We start from the raw sequence: 26315 nt of genomic DNA, 5'->3' as shown, positions 1-26315 counted from the left end.
GCACAGTTTAAAAATGTGTTTACTGCAAGTCATATCTTCATTGCAATATTGAACAATGTTATCACAGATTTTCCTCATATCAGGCAGACGCAGTTCTCAGGTGGTTTGATACAATGATTACCCATTTAGCATAGCTCACTTGCTTCTTCCATTTTATGTTAATCAAGAACAATATGCCAGTTTACTGATACAGCAACAGGGTATGTAATAGATCAGAGTAACAGTGCCATTGATAACCACACCCCGCTAGTGTACACCATAGGTGTGCTTGATGTAGGCAGCTGAAGAACAAGAAATGATCCATTCCATCAGTTTTGATTTTTTCTGTTCCTTATGTGGCTCTCCTCATGTAATGACAGCCACTCAGCAAACTGCATGATTGGTCTGCTTGGACTGCTTTGTATTGTCTCTTTCATGTTGCCCCTGCCAGTAATGTTTGCCGATAAGTAACACATCAAGAAGGAGGCTGATGAAAAGCTATGGCTTGTAATGCATGCATGACAAGGTGTTGCCACAACATTTAAGGGGTCAAATCCTACAGCTGAACTTCTCTTCACACTTTCAAATATTCTTTGCATATTTACAGCTTTGTCTGGTTTCTTTCAGTGTCTTGATTTGGCACATGCATGCATTTGGTCACAGACTGAACTGGAACCAAAGCCATGCATGTTCTTAAAAAGACCAACACAACAAAAACATCTGCAAGCCCTTATTTTTCCTTTCCTCTCTTTGTGATCATATCAGCCTGTAGGCTACCACACTTCCTGCCGGACATTTACCCGACCATCAAAGAAATCATGTAAACTTGGCTAACTGGGGAAGCTTCTAAACACTTAATTTGACTATTACCTTAATCTGGATCATTTACAGTAATTAACATAATAAACGCAAAAGAAAAAAATAATTGTAAATATCAGAGGATACATATTACAACACATCTTAAATGAGACACTTCTGAATTTAAAAATTTGTCATGATTTTTTCATTAGATCTATTTGCATAATCGTGCATTTCTGTCACAATGTGTGTGTTTATGTGTGTGCACAGCTGCTATCAGGCTGACAATGCCCGAGTGTGTGTGTGTGCATGAGCGAAATTGTATGCACTCACGCCTGCCTGAAATAAGCAGAGAGAAGTGTGTATGTGAGTGTGTGCAAAAGTGTGTGCCTGTTGGCTGGCTGATGGTGGAGAGAGCAGTGCGGCGGCACAGATTAGATGAGATTAAAGCCAGTCAGAGGATCAATTAGAGGCAAAACATCAGACGGCTACACAGCCACGGCCAGCAACAATGAGATTAGCCCCGAGGTGGAGCAGAGAGCGGGTGAGCACATGTGTGTGTGTGTATGTGTGTGTGTAGAGAGAGAGAGATAGATGGGGAAAGAGAGGAAATGAATGGGGTTGGGGAGAGAGAAATCACATATATGCAGGTAGTTCCTTCAGACAAATCCAATGTGTGTGTCTTGGGGTGGTGGGTGGGTTGGAGGGTAGATTCATTTAAGATATAAGACTGTGATTCTCATCTGCAACAATCTGCAACGTTCCAAAAATTGGCTCATACTAAGCGTTTATTACATTCTAGTTTCTCTTTGTTATGGTGATGGTACAGAAACCAACCAACCAGTCCTCTTGTGTTCGCCCACACATCTACCCCTGAACTATTCCCTCTGCAGACGTGGTGGCCGTATAATAACATCTCCCGACTGCTTTCTTTGCCCCCGATGGACAACAGTCTTCATCCCTTTGGTCTCTAGATGGCTTTTCACTTCAACATAAACAAAAGTAATTTTAGGGCATTTGTGATAAACTGAGTGCTGCTGTCATTTTTCTTGGCTGGACAGTCAGTGTAACTGTCCTGTGAGACCACAGTGCAGCAGACAGACACTGCAGTCATGTAGAGTTCATCTTCAATTAAGGCAACTGTTCAGGGGCATTACATTTGATTCCATTCCATTACCGCAGTGCAGTGGAGCACTCGTTCATAACACGTAGCTAAACTTCTGTTTCACCAAAAGACATTCCAGACAGAGTTGTGTGCCCTTTTCTGTTTATTTTATCAATACTTAATTTCGAATTGAGAAGCGATTGTGAATTGACTTGGAACACCAAACCTAAAAACGTAATTGTGAGATTCCATCTTGATGTAACTCTTTGTTCAAAACATATATGATTGTCTGACAGCTCGTTTTTCCTGCCCAGTCTGACTTGTGCGTTCCAAGATCTCAGCAATGTTCTTGTGTACAGTACACAGAGTACATAGAACAGATGGTCAAACCCATGAAAATAAGATTCAACTTGTAATAAAGCAGAATTACCTTTTAAGAGAAAAATTTCAATTAGCAACAAGAAAAGAGACATGACAGAGCAACTGCACTGCAAAGAGAAGGCGGTGGAGGAAAGACTATTAATGGGTTCAGACTGTTAATTAACCATGAGGGTGAAATATAAGAGCAACAGTAAGTAATTATTTGCATATACATCAACATCTGAAGCGCTGGATTTGCAACAACTGAAAGAATCAAATGCATTGGTCGAACATAATGTGGAAATGTGACACTTAAGGATAAACAAGTCATTATCTGTGCACAACACACACAAACACACATAGCTTCACTCACCATGATATAATGGCGCTGCATCTCTGACTTCTCACTGGCCAACTTGTCACACTCAAGCTTCAAACTGGGGAGAGAGGGAGACGAGAGTCAGACCTTGTTAGTCAGCTTGACAGTCTTCCTTCCAAAGTGCTGACACCAGGTGACTTCTGCCCCCTTCATCATCATTACCTCCACTTTCACCAATGGCACTGTCATCGCATTCATCATCACTTCAACCCTCATCACTGCCTTCACCTTCATCATCATGTGCACCACATCCATTGTCATCATCTCGGCCACCATTCCTATCTTTATCATCATCACAACCTCCATCATCCTCACCTTGGCTAGTCCGCGGTGGCCGTTTTTGCCGAGTTTGACAAGCTGTCGATCGACAGAGGGAGGTCAAACTCATTCTGAACGCCAGAGAAATGTGTCTGGCTAAAATGTCTGCTTTCTAAATCAGAGAAGAAGCAGTGAAGTACAAAGTCTAAATTTAGTGTTGGAGTATTTCCTGTGACCCAGTCCCTGCGACAGCCATTAGCTGTAATCATGTCAGTGCTGATGTCACGCGAGGCGACAGGACAAAGGAGGACGCGTCAACAAGTCACCCTGATCGTCAAATGAAAAAGACAGAGGGATGAAAAAAAGGGAAAAGAACTCCCCTAGATGCCTTTGATTGAACTAGTTACAACGTGCCAGTCTCAGAAGACATCATGCGATGTGAGGACAGGATAAGAGTCAGATCAAATAGAGATATGCGCCAGCACACGGTGCATGGTTTCAGATTTAGGATAAGTCTGAAACCTGTTTGATGGGGTGTGTATATTTATGCTGGGATGTTCTTCTCAGCTGTCTGCAGGAATGACAGCTCGATTACAGCGAGTACTGGCTGAATCTTCATCACTGTTCGTCTTAACTGGCAGACTGAAGGCAGTGTTACATACGGCCAATGATGTGAACTCGCTCATGCATGCAGTATTGTGCTTCTTCTATAATTATCGCAGCAGCTGCAGTGTTAGCTGGAGTTAGATTCAGTGCTCATTGTTGTTTGACTTGTTTTGCTATTGATGATGCCGTAAAATTGAAACCCAGCTTGAAATCATGATTGTTTTATATACAGTACAGTAGAGGGCAGCTCAAGGTGCATTTTCCTGTCTGAACCTGACCTGAGTACAGGAAAGTAGTATCCGAGCGAGACCAATGTAGCAATGAATTTGTTTTACCCTGTTGTTGTTAGGCAGCCTGCATTCTGCACCCTCTGTCCACACGCTGCTGCAAGGCTGAATTCCCAGTCTTCTTGCTGTCATATCTCATCAGAGCCCCACATGGTCTACATTTTACAGAACCATCTGCTTTGTTATTATCAGCACTGACAACGAAATCGAAATGCCTCCATACTGTCGATTTTCCTGCAGGGTTTTAGTTAGTTAAACTTCACAGATGACAAAATTTGTTTGACGTACTCCACCCTTAACTAGGGAACATGAATAGGCTATTTACCGCCTGAAATAGCCTGTGCTGTATCATGTGAATAACAAATCCCAGTACATAGCCCAACACAGACAGTAGGTCCTTCATTTTTATTTAGTTATACACTATTTTTTGCTAAAGGTGAAAAAACTAAAACGCACCACGTCAAGTAGGCTAGTCCAGCTGATGTAACCGAACCTGACCTGAACCTGTACATCACTTCTAAATTTTTAGTCGAACCTGGGTGGAACCATTGGGTCCCAACAGGTCCCACGGGGCTTAGGTCAGGTATAATCACTTTACAGCACAGGGCCACCATGCCACCCAGTTTAGAGACTACCGCTGTCTCCTCCCATTGTGCCCATTATTCAGTACACTCGGTACATAGAACCTCTTTCCAAATGTTTAAGTTAATAGCCTTATATCAGGTGCTCAGCATCCTCATGTCACTTTGATCAATTACCTTCACAGAGGTCCCAGGGGCTGTTTTTTTAATATACCTTTTCAAATGGATTGAAGACAAGGATAACCTCATGTGCAATTATCCTAAATTGAAATTATCTTTAATTGTGCTACATTAAAGTAAAAAGGTTTTTAACAATCTCAAACCATGCTGTAATCATTCTGCCAAGCAGTAATATAGAAGATACTTTTTTAAAAAGTGGTGATGTCATTGTTTTTAAGGTCTTATTACTGTGATGTTTCTGCACCGCGTTGGCCAGAGATGACTCGTCAATAAGGGAATATGAGTAGTACTGGGACATATTTACATATCATAGTCTACCGTTGATGCTCACAGCCTGTTTCTCTCTGTTTTTAATCAAACTGTTCTTGTTGCTTCTGAAAACATGGACTTCCCTTTGCAGGCATGACATTTCCAAAGAAACACCTAACGCTTCACGTATGAAGAATCTAAAGAAAACAGTATTCCACGGCAAGGATTTCACTGGAACGCAACAACACTAATTAGTTCACCCTGGCTAGCATCTAAAGGCTAACACCTTTTTCAATTGACACTGCATTTCCATCTAGATCTGCAGCCACAACTCAACTAGTTTGATGAAAATGTGCAAGTAACAGAGACTTGACCCTAATGTCCAACACATTATCAAGGTGAGGACATGTTCTGCTGTACGTAAACACAGACAGGCCACTGAACAGGATCATCATGGTTGTTTATGCAACGGCACGCAACAGATATCCAACCTGATCAACGGTCTTGGGGGGTTTCTTTGTCGGGGGTCATGGGCAGGTTTATTTTGCCACCTATTCCTGTGTGTGCAAGAGCAGCCTCCACTTATCCAAAACGCTCCCCTTTCCTCCTACATAAAACCCTTCCTGCTATCCCTGCGTACATGCGTAGGCCGTGTGGTGGGTTGTCATGACGACAGGCCTCCCTGCTGCCAGCCTACCTGGGATTGGCTTTGTGCCTCCTCTGATTGGTGCTCAGCAGCCCCCGGGCCTGCACCGCTGCTCTCAAACGACACTTTGATGGAGTTTTATTGCCGATTCTTCCGTCTCTAAATCGCTCCTGCTGTCATCTTTATTTTGATTTATGTATTCCCTGATCTATTTATGCATGTGAACGAGGGGAGGGGAGGAGAGGTGGGGGGTGGAAATAGGAAGACAGCGACAGCTACAATGCTTGCTACTATACCCAGGGGAACGCCTGCGGTACATTTGCCTTTTAAAGGCTTCAGCAACAGACAAGCACAGCACAGCAGCAGAGCGCTACAAAGCCTCATCTGTGGCTCCCAAGCACCCCACCCCATCTCAGCCCCCCTCCTGAGTCAATAGGCACTGTATGCATGTTCTGTACGCTCAGACAAAAAAGGTATTCTTTCAACTGCGCCCTGGCTCTCTGAAGAGGGTTAAACGGTGTTGTTCGCCGTTGTGGGAATTACAAAAACCAAAGGCAAGGAAAAAGACACGCGGGGTGTTATTGCTGCTTCAGAATCCTCCGCAAACAAGAGCGATCAGGATTTTGCACACAATTTGCCATGCTTTCATCTGCCTTCGCCTGTCTCTGAAACCGGCAAAGGCAAGCCTCTGGAAGGTTCTGGGAGAACAGGTACAGAGGAACAAACCAACCTCCTCAGGAAGGAAGGCGGGCTTCAAAAGACTCCACTCTCACAAAGAGAGGATCTCTCGCTGAGATGCAGACCCCGTGGCGTCCCCTCTCTTTATAACTGCTATCAAACGGATCAGTTGAGGTCGAACCAGGCACTTTGGAAGTGCCTCAGACTTCTGGCACTGTAGCGGTATTTAAGCAGAAAAGGGAGATCAATAGCCTTGGGTAAACGAGATTGATTTAGGTATGAGTCAATAAAGGATGTTTCCTCAGTGTGCAGTGTGGTGGTAGAGTTGAGGAACAGTGAAACAAAGGCAGACATCTTCACTATATCACAGTTGACTACAGAAGTGTCCCCCAAGTTAAAGCCATGTTTCTCTGCACAGCCTTATTTTATAGTTGGCCTAATAATATCCAAATCATTTCTTCGAGTTTTTTTTGGATCAAAAGCAGTTTGGTTTACAAATAGGGGAAATGGGGACTCAACTCTGACTGTTATTTAAGGTATTTAGTTAAACTTCTGATTTCCTTGAAAGATTTATTCATTATTTATTTATTATGAGAAAATGTATTCTTCAAACATGTTGAATTTTGTGCTTGCCTGTAGACAAACTGCACATTTTTGCATGTTCATCTGAGGTGCTGAGCACTCACCAAAAATTACAGTCAGTAGCTTATAATCTAATAGGAATTTCTTAATTAGAAGGGTACTAATTGAACTTTGTCTGTCTAATTAATGTCAAATTATATATTTATTTCCAGAGAACTTTCAAGGAAAGTATTTGAAATCTAAAGACCTCCAAGGGTATGTGACAACTGTATGTGAAATGAAGTTATATGGCAGGTTCTTGCAGCCACACTGCAGCACAATTCTACAGTTTAACATTGTAGCTACTAGCTACTGTTACAAATATGTTCAATAAAGAAAAGCGCTAAGTGAGACATGTATAGCCTGGAGATATACTCCTCATTACAAAGAGCAGCACTTATCAGGCTGGGGTATGTAACTGTTTCCTCTTTGTATTTGTGTGTGTTTGTGCGCCTGTGTGCCTGTGTGCATGTGTTTCTGTGTTTGCACCTGTGATATTGTGCTTGGAGGAACTGGAACTCATCCTTGATCCTGTCACAGGAATCAGAAGTTGTGAATTTCAGCTGCTGCGATGAAGCCTGCCAAAGAGAGAAGCACAAGAGAAGACAAGGTAAGAAAGGAGTGGAAAGAGTAAGAAAGATGAGAAGGGGTGAACGACAGAGAAAGAGCAGAGTGAGAGAAATAATTAAAAACATGAACATGAAATCAAGAAGTTTTCAGTTTGATGCAGTCCGATGGGTACGACATTACTAAGAAATTGGTTGCCAAGTATGTTTCCACACACAAGGGGCCAAATGCATAAAACCCAGTGTAGATTCAAGACTAAAACTGTGTATTCACAAAAGCAGAAATATTCATACCCACTGTTTCTGCCAGATTTCTGAACCCCTGAGTATGCGCTGTTCTGTTTTATATCTCAATCATTGTGAAATTATGCGCCTGCACACAAGCCTAACCCACACACAGCCACAATTAGCCATAAATGGATATTGACACACACCCCTATTTAACCTTCTATAGACATAACCCAGACTGTTTCTGTCCTTGGTCTGGCTCCGGCAGTGTCTTTACAGAGCTGAAGCAACCTTAAGAGTTATTACCCGTGGCCTCTTATGAACAATAGCATATGCCGTGAGCCATAACAGCGTATTGATTGATGACACATGACTGAGTCCAACTTATAATCTAATGTGTATTATTCGGCCCTTATTGTTATTCCAACATTCAATTTGGGTGACAATATGCAAACCTACTTAGTCATGCTGGAATAAATCTTGCAAGTATAAATAATGATGGTAACACACATTTATAAATATTATTATAGGGAACCTGGTTGAGACTATGTCGAGTCATTTAAGGTGTTGAAAAAATTTTGCTCCATTTAAAAAGTCTCTTAAATCCCCGCACTGATGTCATCCTTTTCCATGCCACTTTGAAAAATCACACCCAACTGTTAACTTGACTTCCTGGAACTAAATTTAACACGACCAAACGTGACCAAATTCGAGTTTGAGATATTTCAGGAGTTGCTGGTGGTGTTGCTGATTGAAATTGGACAAGCAGGTGGGTAGGTTAAGTATTTTATAAGCAATCAATAAATCAAATGCTGACAGAAAATAAATACAGAAATAAAAAATACGGTATTTGTAGCTGTTGCAGGTCTTCCACAAGGCTAGGCAGATGCATTGCTACAGCTATAGCAAGCTAGTCATACAGGAACAGTTGAGAAAGTGCAGCCAAAATTTCCCAATACTAACGTGCTAGCTTGATGGCTAGTACTTCAGAGTGAGTTCTAACAATAGCCATATTCGTTGTTTATGTTCATTATGATAATGTTTGGTGTTTTCTTCCATTACACACTGCCTGCGAGCACACAGACTCCCATTCAGCAGCTAGCACACTCACAGCAGTGAGCAGCAACTGCCAGGCTAGTAGCAGACGAATTCAGACCTAACTGCGTGTCCTTCATTTTTCCAGCAGTTGGGAAACAGCACAGGAGCTTTACTTTGTTCTTGAGAAGCTGTGGCCTTTAGTCTTTTATTTATTTAAAAAGGGTAGGCCATTTCGAGCAAGTTCTCTTTTGCAATGATATTATTATTATTATTATTATGATACTGTCGATTATATTATTCACTAACAAACAGTAGCCTATATAGTACATTCAGTGCTAAACAGACAGTGCTTCATTGCTAACCTTTTCCTCTGCACTGCTCGCATTCACCATCACCCTCCGCTGCTCTCTGTCTCACTTCCTCAACCGCACATTCACTATGCACACAGAGGAACTACGCTCCCCTTAAAACAGAGGATATTAAAGGACGGTGTGCGTCACCTTTTAGAATCCACTCAGCTCGCTTATCTGAGAGCAGTGGGTAAAAAAATCTTACAGTTGCTGTTTCTGGTAGCTTGGCTATTTAAAAATGTTGGGTTTGTGCAGCTTGTTCTGTGGTCCTGTGTCACACAAGTGACAATTCCCTCTGACCAATCTGTGGTCTTCAGTGTTTTCACATCACCGACTCAGCTCGCTCGGAACCTCAACTGAGGCCAAAAAAAAAATACCCGCTGCCAGGTGCTATCCACAGTGGAAAAAGACTAAATTAGAGTAAAGTCAAGCTGAGCTGTACCATGTGGTGGAAAAGCCCCATACATGGTCTTACCTGAAAACACTGTCCTGTGTAATCTACCAACAGCCTACCCGGGGTTGGTGTTCATTTCAGAATTTGGCCTGCCATACTATAAATGTTCACTGAAAGGCACTTTGGACAAGACTGCACCAAAAGGCACCTATATGATGGCAAAAAGGCTTTGTTTGGGCGTCATACAGCAAGCCACATCATCACTCTTTCACCTAGCCTGGATGCTGCTATTAGCCCTTATTGTAATTCTGCCCACACTACATTCCCCAGGCAGCGGTGGATGGCCTGGTTGTGTGTTATAGCACAGCAAGCATCAAACCCAAATAGGGACAAAATCTCATTATTTCTCAGCAGGCTGCATAATGGGTCAGGTGGGGGAAGAAAAAAAAAATCGACATTTTCCCACTACGATTGAGCAGGCATAAAAACCATCAGAAATCTGATTGCAGCACTTACGGGAAGCTAGCCCGCCACTGTTGGGAATGACCTGACGCTTTGTAGCCCGCTCCCCATGGCATGTCACTCAGCTTCATTTTTAACTACAAATAGGCTGCTTTGCATTCACAGAACCACGGCCAGAAAATATGCTAAGCAACAGGATTGCTTCAGGTTGTAGGAAGAGGCCTGCTTGCTTCAAAGGCTGAATTATTCTTTGGTTTGTGGCTCAGCAGGCAGTGTTTGGCTCTAACACAGTAAAAGGTTGGAGTTGAATTCTTACTAAAGCCGCCCAGGGTAAAGACAAGTCCACGAATGGTATTCAGTTTGGACATTAAATTAAGCATTTCAGATTATGCGCACACAAAAAACTATTAAACAGACACAAAACAGGAAAATCTAGAAGTTTTACGTTGGAAGGGAAAGACAGACAGTGAGGAGGTCATTCAAAGAAAAAAAAAAAAAAAAGCAGTCCTGCGTAACAGTGAAGAGCACAATAACCCCAGCAATTACACTTTCAAATGTCATGAGAAGTGCTGACATTATCATGCTGTCGCCACACACGGACACCCCCTGTCCACACACACCAAGCCACTGCTTGGAGACAGAGGCTCTGACTCTAAACCAGAATAACCTTTTCCATTATCTCTCCAGCCAGTATGGCATGGACCAAACAAACAGCAGCTTGGCTATATGGGCCTGTGCCACACAGAGCCTGTGTCAACACAAGGCACTTAGCTACAGGCAGCCATGCAACTCACACTGCAATAACTGTTCCCTGCACTGACAGGGTTTCTGAACACTGTGCGTGTGTGTGTGTGTGTGTGTGTGTGTGTGTGTCTGCCTACAGGTTACCCCCTGTGCCTGAGGGTAGAGTTGTTGCCCTAGATCTGATTTCCTCCCTGTGTAGCACAGTATGCAAACGTTTAAAATACCAAAGTTTCACTCAGTCAACAGCCCCAGGTAGGGCATCAAGTTCCACAGGGAATACAGAGGGAGACAGAGAAGACAGAAAATGACAAAGACAAGGGAATAGAAAGCAAGACAAGGAAGGCAAGAACTTTTTGAAAGCCAGAACGTCACAAAACAAACAAACAAAAGCCAAAAGGGACATGTTTTTTATCTCTTAGTGCTATGACTTAATCAGACTAAATTCCCAAACACTGCATAGGTCAAGTTCACCATGTTAGCAATTTCAGATGTGGCGGCAGCTCCGATAGGTACCTTCTTAGGAACCGTGGGTCTTTCATTTAAATGCCAATATCAGCATGCTGACATACTTACAAGGACAATGATATCTGACCATGGAATCTCACTGGCTTTGCAGGTTACAAACTAAAGTATTAGATTTAGCTGATCAAGAAAATTTTATCAAAAGTCAGAAGCATTTGTAAACTTACTGCATTGATGGCTTTGTCTGGTGGCGATCTTTTCACTGATATTATAAAAGTATGAACTCCTTGTTATAGTCAGTTGGCGACAGAGCTCTTAATCGTGGGGATGAGTTGGAGAAACCAGAACATTAAGCAGGACCCAACAAGACAGAAAGGTTCCTATATTTTAATACATAACTGGGATGATGATAGAGAAGTATATGCGTGAACAGTCGGCATAAGATGGATTTCAGTAAAAACAAGTGTCTCAATTTAAGTAACTTAAATTCAGATTTTGTATTTGTGCTAGTAGGGTAAAGCAGAATATTCCACTTCTGCAAGCCTATCCAGATTGTGTCAAATCAGAGCTGGCTTAGAGTTTTGATATGGAGATGCAGTGAACAAACAAAAACTGAAAAGTTGTCTTTGTTTTTGAGAATGGAGTACACTATGTTTTTTCAGGAGCCTGAATTGCTTTATTCACTTTCAGAGACATGATGCCCATTGTGTACCTGCTGCTCATCAGTCCTACTTTGACTCCACACTCTTGATGAGGTTTCTAAATGTTGTTTACTGTGGTTAATCTTATTTGCTATTGATACATCTGTCTCGTGGATTATTAATGCTCATCAGTTGTCATTTGGTCTTTCTCTACCATTCAGTTTTAGTCTACACTTTCGGTTTAGAGTAAATCATAGTGACAGCAACGCTCTCAGGCTGATGATTCTACACTAAGGGCACTGGATACAGGGGATTTTTTAATGTGGGAATGGTTGCCAACAGGGGCGACCAGACTAAAGGAAGTGGTTGGCAGCGGTCTACATCTGGTTGCCTGGGGGCCACAACATAACGGTCACACTTCACCTTCTACTTGAAATGTTTCACAGATTTCTAACTTAGATCAGAACTCAGTGAAAACGCTGTATTTACTGACTCCAGATCAAATGTTGCCACATTTGGCTGCTGGCTGGCAGTAATTTGAAAGTTTGGCTGGAGGCGATGTCAATATACACGCTAGCTTATGACCCTGCTAACAGGACGGGAAGGTAACTGGAACGATTTAGGGCATGGTTTTGTTATTAAAAACCACATCAAACACAGAACCCCTGCACCTGGGAGAAAGGTCCACCACATCAATCCTGCCTAATGGGTAACACACACAACTGGTGGCACAAGTGTTAGAATAGTCTTATGAAATATTTTTTCAGCAAAGAGGTAAAATATGTTACTGAGTACAGTCTAGCCGTAACTCTCAATTAAGGTCATCACAAACAACCAATCCTGGATTTTATCCTGGATAAAACATCCTGAAGTGCAGGAGTTTGAAGGATGTTTCTCACAGTGCTGTCCTGATACCTTTGCCATTGCACCACCAGACTACGTAGACCTCTCCTGGCTCCATGCAATATACACAGCTAACAATGTTTATTATCTCCCTCTCTGTCAGTGACCAAAACAAGGTGCTCTATGGGGGCCTGAGAGCCCACAACAGATGGATGCCCATAATGTTAATGAAATACTGCCGTAATATTGTGACACATGCCATCTGCTGTGACAAAAAAGGTACCTACACGCTGTGAGTGGAAATGTGTTTGTGCAAGAGAGAGGCTAGGCTAAGGTGTGTGTGTGTGTGTGTGTGTGTGTGTGTGTGTGTGTGTGTGTGTGTGTGTGGCGCGTGTGCACGCTTTTGTTTGTGTTATAGAGGAATAGCCTATACTGTGTGAATGTGACGGAGAAAGATACACTGAATAGGTGTGTGTGAGCGACAGATTTTGTGTGTGTGTGCATCTGTGTGTGGGGTGTGATAAGCCTCTATGTATGATGCTTGGCTGCCAGAGGAACAAATATTCACTGCCATGAATCATACACAAGGATACAACAGCCCACACACACACTCTCCCCGACATGCAAAATTTGCATAGTACACACACACACACACACACACACACACACACACACACACACACACACGCACAAACACACACGCGCAGCACCTAAATGTAGGACAATCTCTAATTTGATTCTGCCCTGCTCCTTTGAGACGTAATTAAAGCATTAAAAAGCTTTGTGCGCTGGTGAGGCAATTGAGACAGTCTTCAGCGAATAAATGGGATTCATCGTTTCAGGAAATTGCTGCCCCACCCCCATCCCCCACCCACCAACCCAAAGCCCACTCATCATCACCCCCCCAACACACACCCACCCACCCTTCCTGGCCTCATCATCTGGTCCAATCCATGTGAAATCTACTGTGAACCATAATGTCTATTTTAAATAAGAATCAGGCTCGGGCTGTTTCTGCTCCATAGATCGGTTGACAAAGGCAGTGGGAAGGGATGGAGATTACAGGGGGTGGGCCTCGGCTTCACACACAGACCACACTACAGTGATTAGACACACCAACCATACATGAATACAGTACATATATCCAGTAGAGTATTTAGGCACAGAAGCAGAGCACACACACATATACAATACACACAGACACACACAATAACAGCAGGATACATTGGAAAACATTCTCCTCCTATAAATCCTGCCTAAGGGTAGCGGCAGTCTGGGGATTGTATTTCCTGGAGCATTGCCTGACTGTTTACATCTCAGCTGGAGTGTGTTTGCGTGTGGTATATGCATGTGTATGTGTGCGTGTGTGCGTTGGGGGCAGGGATTGAGCCTTGGCATTGTAATCACTCACTAATGACTGGATGTTATCTCACTCCCACTTTTAAATGAATGCAGAAGATCTACACTGACGAGCAGTTGGCCTATTTCTCAATGCCAGGCTGTCTGTTTGCTCCATAGCAACAGTCCCAAGGATGCCATTTGAGCCCTCCACCTCCGCTGTCCATCACAGACTCCAATTGCCCATCTTGAGTGCGGAGGATAGGAGCAGACGCATTATTATTCAAAGATAACACAATGACGGGAAAGATGGGAAAGTATTCTGTTGAAAGCAAAATAATCATTTGCCTTTTTCAGTTGAGTTTGGTGGTGGGATTAGAAATTGCAGGGGTAAATTAAGGCCTCGATGTGAGTGCAGTGTGTGTGCAGTTTAGAAAAACGCCTTTGTGAAAACTGCTGAGTGCAAGTACACAAAGTGGTGTTTCGATGGGATGCATTATTGTGATACATTACGAGTAATTCAACAAGACTCTCCAAAAATATTCCCATTTTCTTGGCCCACTTCCTCTAAAATAGAAGTTTCTCCACAAAGCATTCACCCTACTGAAGGGGGTAATTATGTCCCACTGTGTGTACTGGTGAATACGACACATGGGGTATGTGTTTAACATGTAGGCAAACCACTCAGCAAAAATCCATCATGACATGAATCACCGAGCCAGACGTTGCAGGCTTAAGCCTTTTGCTAATACACCAGCACCAAACAGGATCACATCCTCCATCTAAGAATAGCTCCAACCAAACAATTCCATCTAAATATCCCAGATTAGTGTTTGGACTAAAGCGTATGTGCCCAGTGATCTGAGAGAGGGACAGGGCTAACTGGCCCGCGTCCAAGCTCACCCCGGCCAACTCTGTCTGGGCCAAGCGAGCCTTGCTAAGTTAGCTGCTGAGTGTTTGTGTGTGTGTGTGTGTGTGTGTGTGTGTGTGTGTGTAGGTGTGTGTGTGAGAGAGAGAGAGAGAGACACAGAGAGAGGCTGAGGAATAGGATTGTGTCTTCAGCCGCTCTGGACAGGGGCTTTAGAGCGCTGGGAGAGCCTAATCCTGTTTGGGCCAGGAATTTGATTTTGATTATTATCTCTCACGAACCAAGCCAAGGCTTACCCCCATTTCTGCAGCGTTATCCCCACAACACACACACACAAACACACACACACCTCCCCCTTGCAGCCCAACAGATTTGACCTCGTTAAGACGCTTTAAAGGGGATTATTCTACTTTTATCACTTCGAGTGAAGTGCCCTTGCTAACATAGGCTTGGCATGGCTCGGCCTCCCTCCCCACTCTCCAGAACTATCTTGACCCCCTGTGCAAGGCCAGCCAAGCGTGCAGTACAAACACACACAAACATGACACTTAAGGCACACTGCCCTGCAATGTGCACAAAAAAAGTGGTAGACTTTATCTGCAAACGCACATACACACGCACACGCACTGGCATGTACACAAGCATAGCAGACACAAGTTGGGGGCAGGCATACTAAAACACACCATACATACACACACACACACACACACACACACACACACACACACACACAGAGAGAGAGAGAGAGAGAGGAAAAATAGTGCAGAGATTGCAAAGCCAAGGGAAATGGGCAATTTGTCAAGAGTGGGGAAAGTGGTGAGGCCGACAGGGCTGTGGGTTTGGAGACCATGGCTGAGATTAAAGCCAGCCTCGCAGAAGGGGGGCTTTAAGATTACACCCAGTACGGTTGTACAGATGATTGATGCCTGCTTGTAAAAACCAAGGTTATTACTTACAACAGCCAGCAAAAGAGGGAAGACAGGGAGGGAGGAAGGGAAGATTAGTCCCAAAGTTCACAACAAATAAGTGGACAATGAAAACAGAAAGCTGGACTGGCGGCATGTGGCTGACACCAGGGAACTTCTGTTTCATCTGCTCGAGCGAGGAGCCGGCACTAAAGTTCTGATGTGTGCACATGTTAAAAGTTTTAATATGCAGAGCTATTTTTTCCCTCCAGACAAATAATTTTATTTTGAGTACCAGCTAATGTGTCCCAATCGAATCTTTATGTCTTAAACCAGGCTCCTCTTCCATTTCAATGACACTGGTGCATTGACAGTGTGCTCACTGTGTGTTAAGGCTTTAATATGCTTCAACCAGTGCATCTCGGATGGTCAACCAGCATCTGACTCCCCTCCCTGTCCAATTTTCCTATGTTGGAAATGGTGCAAATGCCTCTGACACCAATAATCCAACAAGTAAGATCCCTTCACACAGCAACTGGCCAGGATGGTACAGGTGAGACAGTACACAGGCACACACAAACAAGTGCAACACTGGGAATGATATAAAAAAAGTCACAAAGTGTGCACAGTTAGCTCCATATCTAAACAATTAGCACGTTTCGCCCCCCTCTCTGTGATGGCAGGCTTATCAACCCTCCTACCAGTGGCCATTTGGAACAACTATAAATGCTTTTGTCTTCAGACGTGGTTGGACAACGCACTGTAGGAACAAATTTGTTTCAAGCATCCCCAAGCCTTCAGCATGAGACACTTCTGCTGGTGTCAACACCAATGCTGATGGCACGAGCCAGAAAAACACAGGATCATCTGACCAAAAGTTGAACCTGGTTCAAGTTTTAAAACAACGCAATGGCACTCGATCCATCAACACACTGCACTGGCCAAGTAAACGCAGGTACACATTACTGGTAGAACACTTTGTGAGATGAACAGTGTAATTCTACAGTTTCCCTCTCCATCATTCACTGTCTACAAAGTGACTGTCACCATGGTAACTTTCCAGCTGTAAATTGTCTCATGGTATACCGCTGTGCAGTGTTTCGGTGTCTGATAATCAATCTGCTACCAAATCTGGACTTCCTGGATATTTTTTGTTTGTTCACTGGTACCTGTAGAAACACACCCACACTAATACAGACCCCAGTGATTTGTAAACGGTCCTATTTTCAGTCTGAATACCTGCTTACACAGAGAAAACTTCATTAGCCTGTGTGCCACGATTCACAGGGTGTCCTCTGGCAAATATCGAGCATGTTTAATAAGGATGGGACTGGTTGCACTCAGGACTAGTGGGGCGCCGACCTCACAGCAGGATGCCAACATGTATGAATACAATGCGACAGAAACCTGTCCTGTCTCATAGGAGACGGCTCCTGGACAAACAGACTGAGTGAGGGAGGTTTTCATTGCCTTGCTGTGAATCCTTATGGTGTCTGAACAAGACCTTGGTGGAGATGAGGCGACATATTGTTCCAGTCCAGGCCTTGCTGCTCTGAGGCACAAAAATAGAGGAGCTAATTCTCTTGTCTGAACTGATGTAGTGCCTTACATTTTGGCAAATCTTGGGGCCCTGGCCTGGCCGGGCCAATCAGGCAGCCCCCCGTCGCGCCACTTTGTTCCAGCACATCGCACGTTCTGCTCTGAGGAAGGGTTGCCCTGCCCACCACCACCACCACCACCCTCTCTCCCACCTCCCACACACTCCTCATAGGGAGCCACTGCTGAATACTGATGCAGACGCTACAAACCACATACCCCCCACCTTCACTCCCACACAAAAACACATACACGCCACCCCACGAGCTCTGGACGTCTCGTATGTGAACGTGCATGTTAACACACACAAGCACAAACTCATTACCATTTTACTTTTTTCTCTTCATGCACTACTTCATTCAGTGCATGCACAGACACACACACAAATCTGCACATATGCAGATCCTGCACATGCGTCCATAAATCCCACAGAGACACACACACACAAACATATTCACATTGGTGAATTCACATCGCTCCTGCAGGCTTGAGCAAAACCAAAAACATGGCACGACTCAGTTGACATCTGTTTTTATTTACAGTCACGTTCTTTCTGGTGATTTTGCGGCAGTACTTTGTGTAAGGCAAAGCGGCCCAAGCAGACAAAGAGGTACAGATACAATTCAGCTTGTAAATCTTATTTTCGTCAAGGTTTAGAGGGAAACCCTAGCGGGTAAAATTAAATATTTTTATTTAATTTGACAAATCATGGCAAGTTCAAATGCATGACACTGTGTACAATACTGAGGATCCTTGTTTCTGTCCTAAAATATCAATTCATACTAAAATAAATAACAGCTTGGTTATTTTTTGTGGTTTATTTTACACGATTACTATGAAAAACCACGCAATAAGCCGTCTTGTATTATTCTGACTTTGCCTGGCCTGTACCCTGTGAATATGAATATAAAGTCCTGTAACTGATTGGCCCAACAAGGAACTAAATCAGGCTTAAAACTGCATCTACTGTGATTACATAATTTTATTCATATTTCCCATTCCTATTTGGAGCTCTTAACCAGTCCAATAATTCCATGTTATTTCACACGTGAGGACACATATGCAGACAATGAAGTAGAAACAGAAGTGTATTCAGTGTATGTGTCCTTTTTGGACTGTATCTGTCACTCAAACACCAAATGTATTACTTTAACTGTACCGCATGAAAAATAAAACAAAATGCCAAAAAACGTGAGTCAAAATATCGAAAAGTAAAAGAGGTATATAGTCAGTAAGATTGTTTGAATGAATATCTGCATGTATCTTCTCTGCCTACTTGAGTCCAAGTCAGTGTGTGTGTTCGAGAGGAGAGGGGCTGCACCAGTCTACGCCCCTCCCTTTCAACCAACCCCAAAGCATTTTGACAATCGTCCACTGTGGCCCTTCACAAAAATCAACATCACCTGTGACCCATGGCCTCACCTCGGCCACTCAAAAGCAGGGCCTCCTGCAGGGTGGGGGTGTTTGGGGGGGCTGCGGGGCTCTGTTTGTCATGCTAATAAGCTGGCCTAACCTTAACGACCCAGACATCTGCTGCCCTGTATGTGTCAAGCCCCACATTCAATTTGTTCCCCAGATACAAAAAGCAGGTAAGACCCTTGAGGCTGGTAAGAATGTCTGCATGTGTGTGTGTGTGTGTGTGTGTGTGTCCTTGTTGTTGATGTTGTCTGGGTGAAAGGGAAAATCCTTTTATTTCTATGCATGTACTAGAGTAATAATTACCAGCATAGAAGAGAGCTAAAGTGTATGTTCGTGTGTTCTATGCCACACTCGTGCTTTGTGTGTGCATGCGTGCATGCCTGCCTGCACGCACGCACGCACACACACACACACACACACACACACACACGCACATGCACAGAGCCATGCTTGTTGCTCACACAGACAGAAACACACACACGTGTGTGTGCGCGCGTGTGTGTGTGTGTGTGTGTGTGTGCAGTAGAGCGACGGAGCAGGGGTGGGGGGAGTTTGTTTAATGGGCGAGACAGGGGACCATGGGGATTAAGCTCCCCCCAGCTGGAGGCTTTAGAGGAAAGACTGGGGGCTGTCCTGTTAATTCAAGTGGGCTTAATAATGCCTGTGCACCCTCTGCCCCCGACCCTCCCACCACTACATCAGATCTGGGAGGAAACGCATGATAAAGGGAGACAAGCAGGAGGAGGGAGTGTGAGTGTGAGTGTGTGTGTGTGTGTGTGTGTGTGTGTGTGTGTGTGTTTGTGTGTGTGTACAACCTGTGGCCATCTCTGCAGTCGAGCATGGGCTCAGGGGACTTGAGAGATTTCGCCTCCATATTACTTGTGCTACTCTCTGCACTGCTCTGGCACCAGGCCTTTCTGTTGCTCCACTTTCACGCCACAGCCAGCTTTGTTGAAGCTGCATTAGGATTAATCAACACCCAAACAATATGGCAAACGCCATCAACTGGGTCAGGCACTGTGCCACTATCAAATGAGGCTTTTTCCTCTTAAACCAATGAACTGTGCCCATAACCTGTGACACTGGATTAAAATGCATCAACATGAATCCCTGTTAAACCTTGGTCTTCTTTGCTTCTAAATGGTACAACTGAAAAATCTGAAATAAACAAAATCATTGTTCAACGTTTTTGTTCTCCAGATACAATAACAATATTGTTATTTTGCTCTATTCATTGTGAGAAAATAAATCCCGCTAAATGTGAACAGTGGAAGACAGCGGTGAACCTGCAATGAATTTAACTGCAAAGAGAGCAGCATCCATCCAAATGTGGAAACGATGGCCTGGCCCGTGTCAGGAATATCTTTCTCTTGTGTCTACATATGAAACAGCTAAAGTAAGGCTGGCTGATGGAACAATCTTGATAGGGGGATTGCGATAAAAGTTATGTCGATAACGATGATAAGCTTTGCACATTTTTCATCTATATGGATAGATCAAACAGCCTATCACACAGCAGAAATGAATCTGACAACAGCCGGTTAGTCTGCGGTTCTTTGCTTGCACATCAAAGTGCAGGCCCGTTTCGTCCCACACAGCACTGACTGAGCTACTGGTGAAGAAAGTGGGTGAGGATGTGGATGTCCTCTGGCAAGGAGGAAGCATAATGAGTTGGACCGAGAGGCACAAAAGCAACTTTTGCCTCTCTACCTGTGCTCTCTGTGTCGGCACCTGTCTGCACGAGGGCAAGGCTGAGCTCCTCAATACAGCGGAGGGGGTGGCGACAATGCTCATTGTCCATAAGTGTAACAAACGGGACACTGTGTTCAATTTATCAAGCACCTGTGGAACAGGCAGAACACAAACTTGCAGAAATGTCACGTCTTTGGCCACTCTGCCACAAGTAACTTGCAGTTCCCTCTTAACTCACGCCTGGTTTGTTTTAAACAGCTGTACTCACTGTTTAAGTCTTAAAAGTGACCTTGCTTTATCCTCCAAAGCTGGGGAAATTTTTGACAAAGAAAGGGAACACCACGTCAATTATACAAAAGTGGTTTGGATATCTCATAAGTGACAATAATGAGCTAAGACGGTCTGCAAAATTTGCCCTTGGTCTGTGTCAACCAAGGCAGGAAACATAACAAATCTTTACCATGTCCTGAAAAGGTCCCATCCCAGCGACCACACCATTATTTCAGTAAGCTACGAGGCAACCGAACCTAATGTATATGTTTACATGTTATTCAATATATTCTTATCATACAATATATTCTAAACCAAGCCCCGAGCTAAAAGCTGATTATCCTCTGCCATGTCACCATTGTCCACATCCGTAGTGGAAGTGGAAGGCTTTTGTTCTCAGTGTGAGACTTTACACTAATGTTACACCAGAGTGAACAAAAAAAAATAAAAGGAAAGCAGATTCAGTGGTGAGCGAGTCAGAGAGATCCATCATCTGTCATTATGAGGCAGTGCTGTTACTCTCTCATCCTCCAGCCCCTTATCTTTGACACTCATATCTATATGGGTGTCACAGATTCTCTCCATCCTCGGGCCCCTGTGACAGCAGCAGCTGAGGAGAAAGAGGATTTGAAGATGGAGGACGTGTGTGTGTGTGTGTGTGTGTGTGTGTGTGTGTGTGTGTGTGTACAGTACATGTATGCTTAAAGGCACAGCAGAGGGTGGGGGGTCAGTAGGCAGGTGTATTTGTGGGGGGCTTGGAAATGGCTTGTTGTAGCAGGTTAAGATGGAAGCAGCTGCAGCAGTGGTGAAGAGACACACTAAATTCCCAAACCCCAGTTTTAATCCTGTGTGTTGGGTTTTAATAGTCCAATCAAGTAGCATAAGGGCACTCAAGTGGATTAGAAAAATAACCTCCTATCAGACAGGCAGGCAGGAGTGGATTGGCCCAGCTGCTCTCACCTTGGAAAAGGTGAGTGAGTTCTCACCCCATCAGGAGGTGACTGCTCTGCCACTTCACCCAGAGGAAGGAGGGTGGTTTGAAAGCATGGCTCTAACGTGACACCCTGTCCCAGTAATTCCCTGAAAATTCTTAATGGCCATTTAGAAAGCATTTGAACATCAAACTAAATAAGTCTGTACTGCAAAAATTGCAGTCACACAGCCAGTTTCCTCCAGTGAAGACCCGCTGGGAGCGCACAAATTGCACGACTTCTCCGCCACCACTTCTCGCTTATTAGTGTGGGTGTGTCAACGCTGACAAGCTTACCAGTAGCTTGCTCGTTAGACAGCATTGTATAAATAAGCAACCTATGGCTCTCTCCAGTAATTTACATAACACTGTGTCAACCAGCACTTCATTTCTGTTTGCGTCTGTAATCAAAAGAGAAATCCACCATGCTACAATAATGTAGCAGACATTTATTGAGACTAAACTTCCTTTTCCAACGTTGCATCACTTTTTTCTGCAGGACATTGTAAAGCCTCCACGTGGATTTTGTCCAGCTGTTCACCTGCTATCCCATTTACTGAGCTATGCTCTGTCGTTTATTGACGTCTTGCTGTTAATTTACTGTGTGTTGTATTACGAAACGTACTGACATTTTATTTCTGGTGCGTTGTTGATTACTGTATGATCTTATCTTACATGATGTTAAGGTGACCTTCAGCAAAAAAATGTATTTTATCTTTACTATTAAAAATTTGCGATTATGCAAAGAGGTGAACCTGACTAGCACTGCATTCAGCCGGTAAATAAATACTGAAACGCTACAGTCAAAACATTTCAGCGCCCTGGTAGCTAGAGCATGCACCAAGGTGCCTCACAGGGACCCAGGTTTGATTCAAGCCTTTGCTGTATGTCATCCTCTCTCCTGTCTATCTTCAGCGGTCACTCTACAACAAAGGTAAAAAAAAAAAAACTGTGACATGGACCCAGACATGTAGATACGTCGGACAGAATCTACTGGTCACGTTGTCAGAATTTAAAGTAAATTGCTAATATGAACTGGTAACTGCTGAGTTGTTGAGAAGTATTAAAGTATTTGAAGTCCTTTTGTACCCAAATGACATTTGGAGAGTGACAGATATTTGACCGAGGATACGTCTACAGAGAACACAGCCAGTTAGCAGGTTTTTTGATTTGCAGCTGGACCTGTTGTAAAAAATTACACATCCTTTTTAGATCACCAGTTTCACAACACTTACACTGAACTCGGTGGGACAAACCACTTAGACAGGATTTCAGTCATCTGACAAGCCAAGCTGCGACCGGAGCTTCCCAAATGCTCACATCCTACTCGCTCGTCTGAGAACACACATCAGCAGCAGCAGCAGCACCACAGCGCAGCACAATCAGGCTGCCACACAGACTGACTGCCAAAGGGCAAACCATTCATGTCACAAAAGACATTCAGGTTCTAGCTTCAGCAAACAACTCCTTGCCTTTCAGCAGTAAAAGAACCACTGGTGGTGACAAGACGTTGCCAGGGAGAAGCAGAGGGCACAGTCTCTGGCAGCATAACAGTCCTGTTGCTGTTGTGTTTACCGCCGCCGCACTTACACAAGTGTCTTTTTGTTGGATTTGCCCTTGCAAGGGCAGGGTGAAACGGCAACCAAAGCTAGGAGGAGAAAATACAGGCAGGCCACCAAATCTGGGTTTCAGGCAGGTTTCTTAGGTCACTGTAAGACGCCGACTGTGATGGCCTCTATTTTCCTGAATCTGGGTCCCTGCCAGAGACACAGCTGTTTAATGCCTGAAAGAATCACAGCTCCAAAGCAGTACTGACACAACTGAATATTTCTGCAGTGAGACAAGTAAGACAATTCAGCCATCCCTTAACATACATGTTTGACCAATGGGCTGAGAGCCCTCATCACTGATGAATGCATGCCCTGGACTGAGTTTCTGTTACCATGGAAACTTGAGATTTAGGGGAACAGACGAGATGTTTGCTATTTCCAGTCATGAATACACCCACCTGCACAAAATACTGCACGGTGAGCTGTGATGGTTCAGTGGACACACGATGACAGAACAGACAACACGTCCACGTCAGTTTTAACGGGACTACACATGATAAATGTTCGGTTTTGGCAGGCTGGAGAAGGCAGGCAATGGGCACTGAACTGACACGAGGGTGTGAGAAATCAAATGGTTGTGATGTGTGACAGCATTCATTAAGACTTGTTTGATTTGGAGGATGACTTCAGTGTCATCATATGGAAAAAGTTTCCAGTCTAAGAGGCTTTCTCTCTGTTCTTCATACTTTTCTCTGAACGTCTCCAGAACCACACATCTTCTGCAGAACTTACCGGAACTTAACACCAGATATGTGTGACTACCGTCCAAAATCCCCCCAGTTTCTTATAACATCTCCATTTCAATTAAAACATGCTGCTAAAAAAACAAGTTGCACGCACAATTTACCCTCCTAACTAACCTGCCTGCGTAAATCACTTGGCGCTTACTGTGGAGCAAGTGCCTAATTTCTGAACAAATGTCAAATAAAAAAAAGCACTTACTGAGTGTCTTGATTGTGGAAACATCATGTCAATTCCTTGTTTGTTGCTGTCCTTCCCAAACGCGAACAACTGAGTGCCCTGTGTTTATGTTTTTCCTTGCGTTGGTCCTTTGTCCAAAGCTAGCCCAGCCTTAAACAGGAGCTGTCCAGCGTTAGCAGGATGACTAGCTAACGGCAACTTAGCTAGCGACCCCCCCTAAAAAAATTAAGCTGAATATGAGGAATGCACTTTTCTGTCGTCAGCGAGGTAAAAGAGTCGGCGTCTTGTCTGGGTGATGCAAGACCATTCAGCTGTACCTGTCCCGACCCCGTATTTACTGTGTCCGTGGACAGGAAACCACCATCAGCGCTGGTTCCTCACTGGCTAAGCTAGCTAATTCTTCAAAAGCTGTCAGTCAAAATGATCCATCGCTGTTGCAAGCTTTCCGCCTTAACGCACACGCGGCAGCGGCAGCGATGCGAGCTCGACGCATGTAAATTAATAACGTCGTGCACACAGCGCTGTTTGGATGTAGCTAGCGAGCGGCGGGTAATGGTCTCTGGCTTTGCCTTGTGGTGGTCCGTCTACGCTTCCAGTTCGCTCCCTTCAGCCAGCTGCGGCTACACTGGTGAAAAAAGTAAGAGGGGAAAAAACGGTGTGATACTCAGAAATAACAAAATGTCTGCGGGTTCGTTTAAGTTGAATCTCGTTTCGTCCAACGGCTACAAATAAGTCTCGCGAGTGAAAATTAAAATCACCAATTCTGCGTTGTCGTTTGGACGGAAAATCAACTTCTAATTAAAAATAAAGACGAGATTGAGTTGAACTCTTAACGTTTGTCCCTTGTACCGACGAGCGGTGGAGAAACAGTGGATTAGTCAGTGGTGGTGAAGCTGGAAAGTCAGTCCATTCCTGAAGCTGGCGGATAGACGCGGCGCTGCTGACTGTACGCCCCACAAAGAAACACAGCGGCTAGACGAGCGGTGAGCGCCGCGGTGCCGCGCAGATCTACACACCGCAGATCTACCTCAACAGCCGGCTGATGTCTGAGCAACGAGCGCCTCACGTGGACAGGTCCCGGCACAGGCTCACAGGGGTGCTGGTGGGGGTTCAGTGCGCTGTTTGCAGGGCAGGGATGGTCGTAGCTTCACCCCAGCCTCTCATCCAACAACGAACAGGATCCCAACTGCAGCATCTGCAGTAATACACACAACCCGTGGTTCTTTTCACAGTTTATGGTTGAAAAATAAATGTTATACATCAGATCACCTTTTACAAAAATGATGTGGAGAACCCACAACATGCTATTCTAGAAAAGTTAACATTTAAGTGAGCAAATAATTGCAGACTCTGTGTGTGTGACACAGTTTGCTAGTTAGCAGTATTAATAAACATATATATGTGAGTCAAAAACCATCTACTACATCTTTTGAGTATCTTAAAAAATCAGAGCATTGCATATTTTATAATTGATGTGTACCTGTTATTGTTGTTGTTCATGTTGTTACTACCTGCCATTATGGTTCATGTTTCCAAGTCTCTTTGCTGCTGAAACTGTGGTAAATAATACTAAATCCCCTTTTTGTTTAGATGTATTTTCGTCGCTTTAACATATTTAGCATGAAAAGGTATCAGGTAGTTTGTCTGTTCCTCTCGACATTACAGTCTGCACATTTCTGTATGTTGCAACTGCACTTTGCACACAGATGAACCTGCAAATGTACCTTTGCAGTAATAATTAAGAGTTTTTTTTTCTGATTCAAGTTGCTTCAGATGTATCTATGTCAGCGTAATTGGAGTTCACTTTCATTTACAGGCAGGTAGACTTCAGTGTCTCCTTCAAGGGCTACAGACATAACAACATGAGCTGCTACAGGGAACTGAACTGCTGGCCTCTCGTCATCCCTGCATCTATCCTGAAGGATCATACCAGTATTTGTGTCCATTTCATACAAACTGCACCTGTTCAGTGTTTATTACAGCTGCCGTTTTTCAAAGCATGCTGCTGTTTGTCAGATGCTTTTTCTTGTAGATCGTAAAATACGACCTTTCAAGAGGCAATTGATTTCAATGTCACAGAGGTCTGTCTGCTGTTGGTGTTATCTTAAGATTGTACTGAAATGAATGGAAACCAGCAGCCGAAGGCAGGTGGTCAGTAATCTAAAGCATACACAGCTGGTCATAGTGGACATAAAAGGGGACAGTCCTTTAATCACAATATGCAAGAAAACAATTCTGAAATATGGACAAAAATGTACAAGGATGCAGTAA

General features: G+C 43.9%; 1 protein-coding gene across 2 annotated transcripts in view; it reads right to left on the bottom strand.

The window, feature by feature from the left end:
• tle5 (TLE family member 5, transcriptional modulator) overlaps positions 1 to 25001 on the bottom strand; it is a 40481-nt gene extending 15480 nt beyond the window's left edge. For both annotated transcript variants that reach the window (XM_076726040.1, XM_076726041.1), the window contains exons 1-3: positions 24066 to 25001; positions 7217 to 7305; positions 2616 to 2679 (exon numbers count right to left, since the gene is read on the bottom strand). In XM_076726040.1, coding sequence (XP_076582155.1) covers positions 2616 to 2679; positions 7217 to 7305; positions 24066 to 24092 — 180 coding nt within the window. In that variant the 5' untranslated portion in view covers positions 24093 to 25001. The remainder of the gene's footprint in view (positions 1 to 2615; positions 2680 to 7216; positions 7306 to 24065) is intronic.
• Positions 25002 to 26315: the final 1314 nt, after the last annotated feature.

The sequence above is a fragment of the Chaetodon auriga genome, chromosome 3 (assembly GCF_051107435.1).
Source record: "Chaetodon auriga isolate fChaAug3 chromosome 3, fChaAug3.hap1, whole genome shotgun sequence".
Classification (NCBI taxonomy): Eukaryota; Metazoa; Chordata; class Actinopteri; order Chaetodontiformes; family Chaetodontidae; genus Chaetodon; species Chaetodon auriga.
This window is presented reverse-complemented; position numbering and strand designations above follow the sequence as displayed.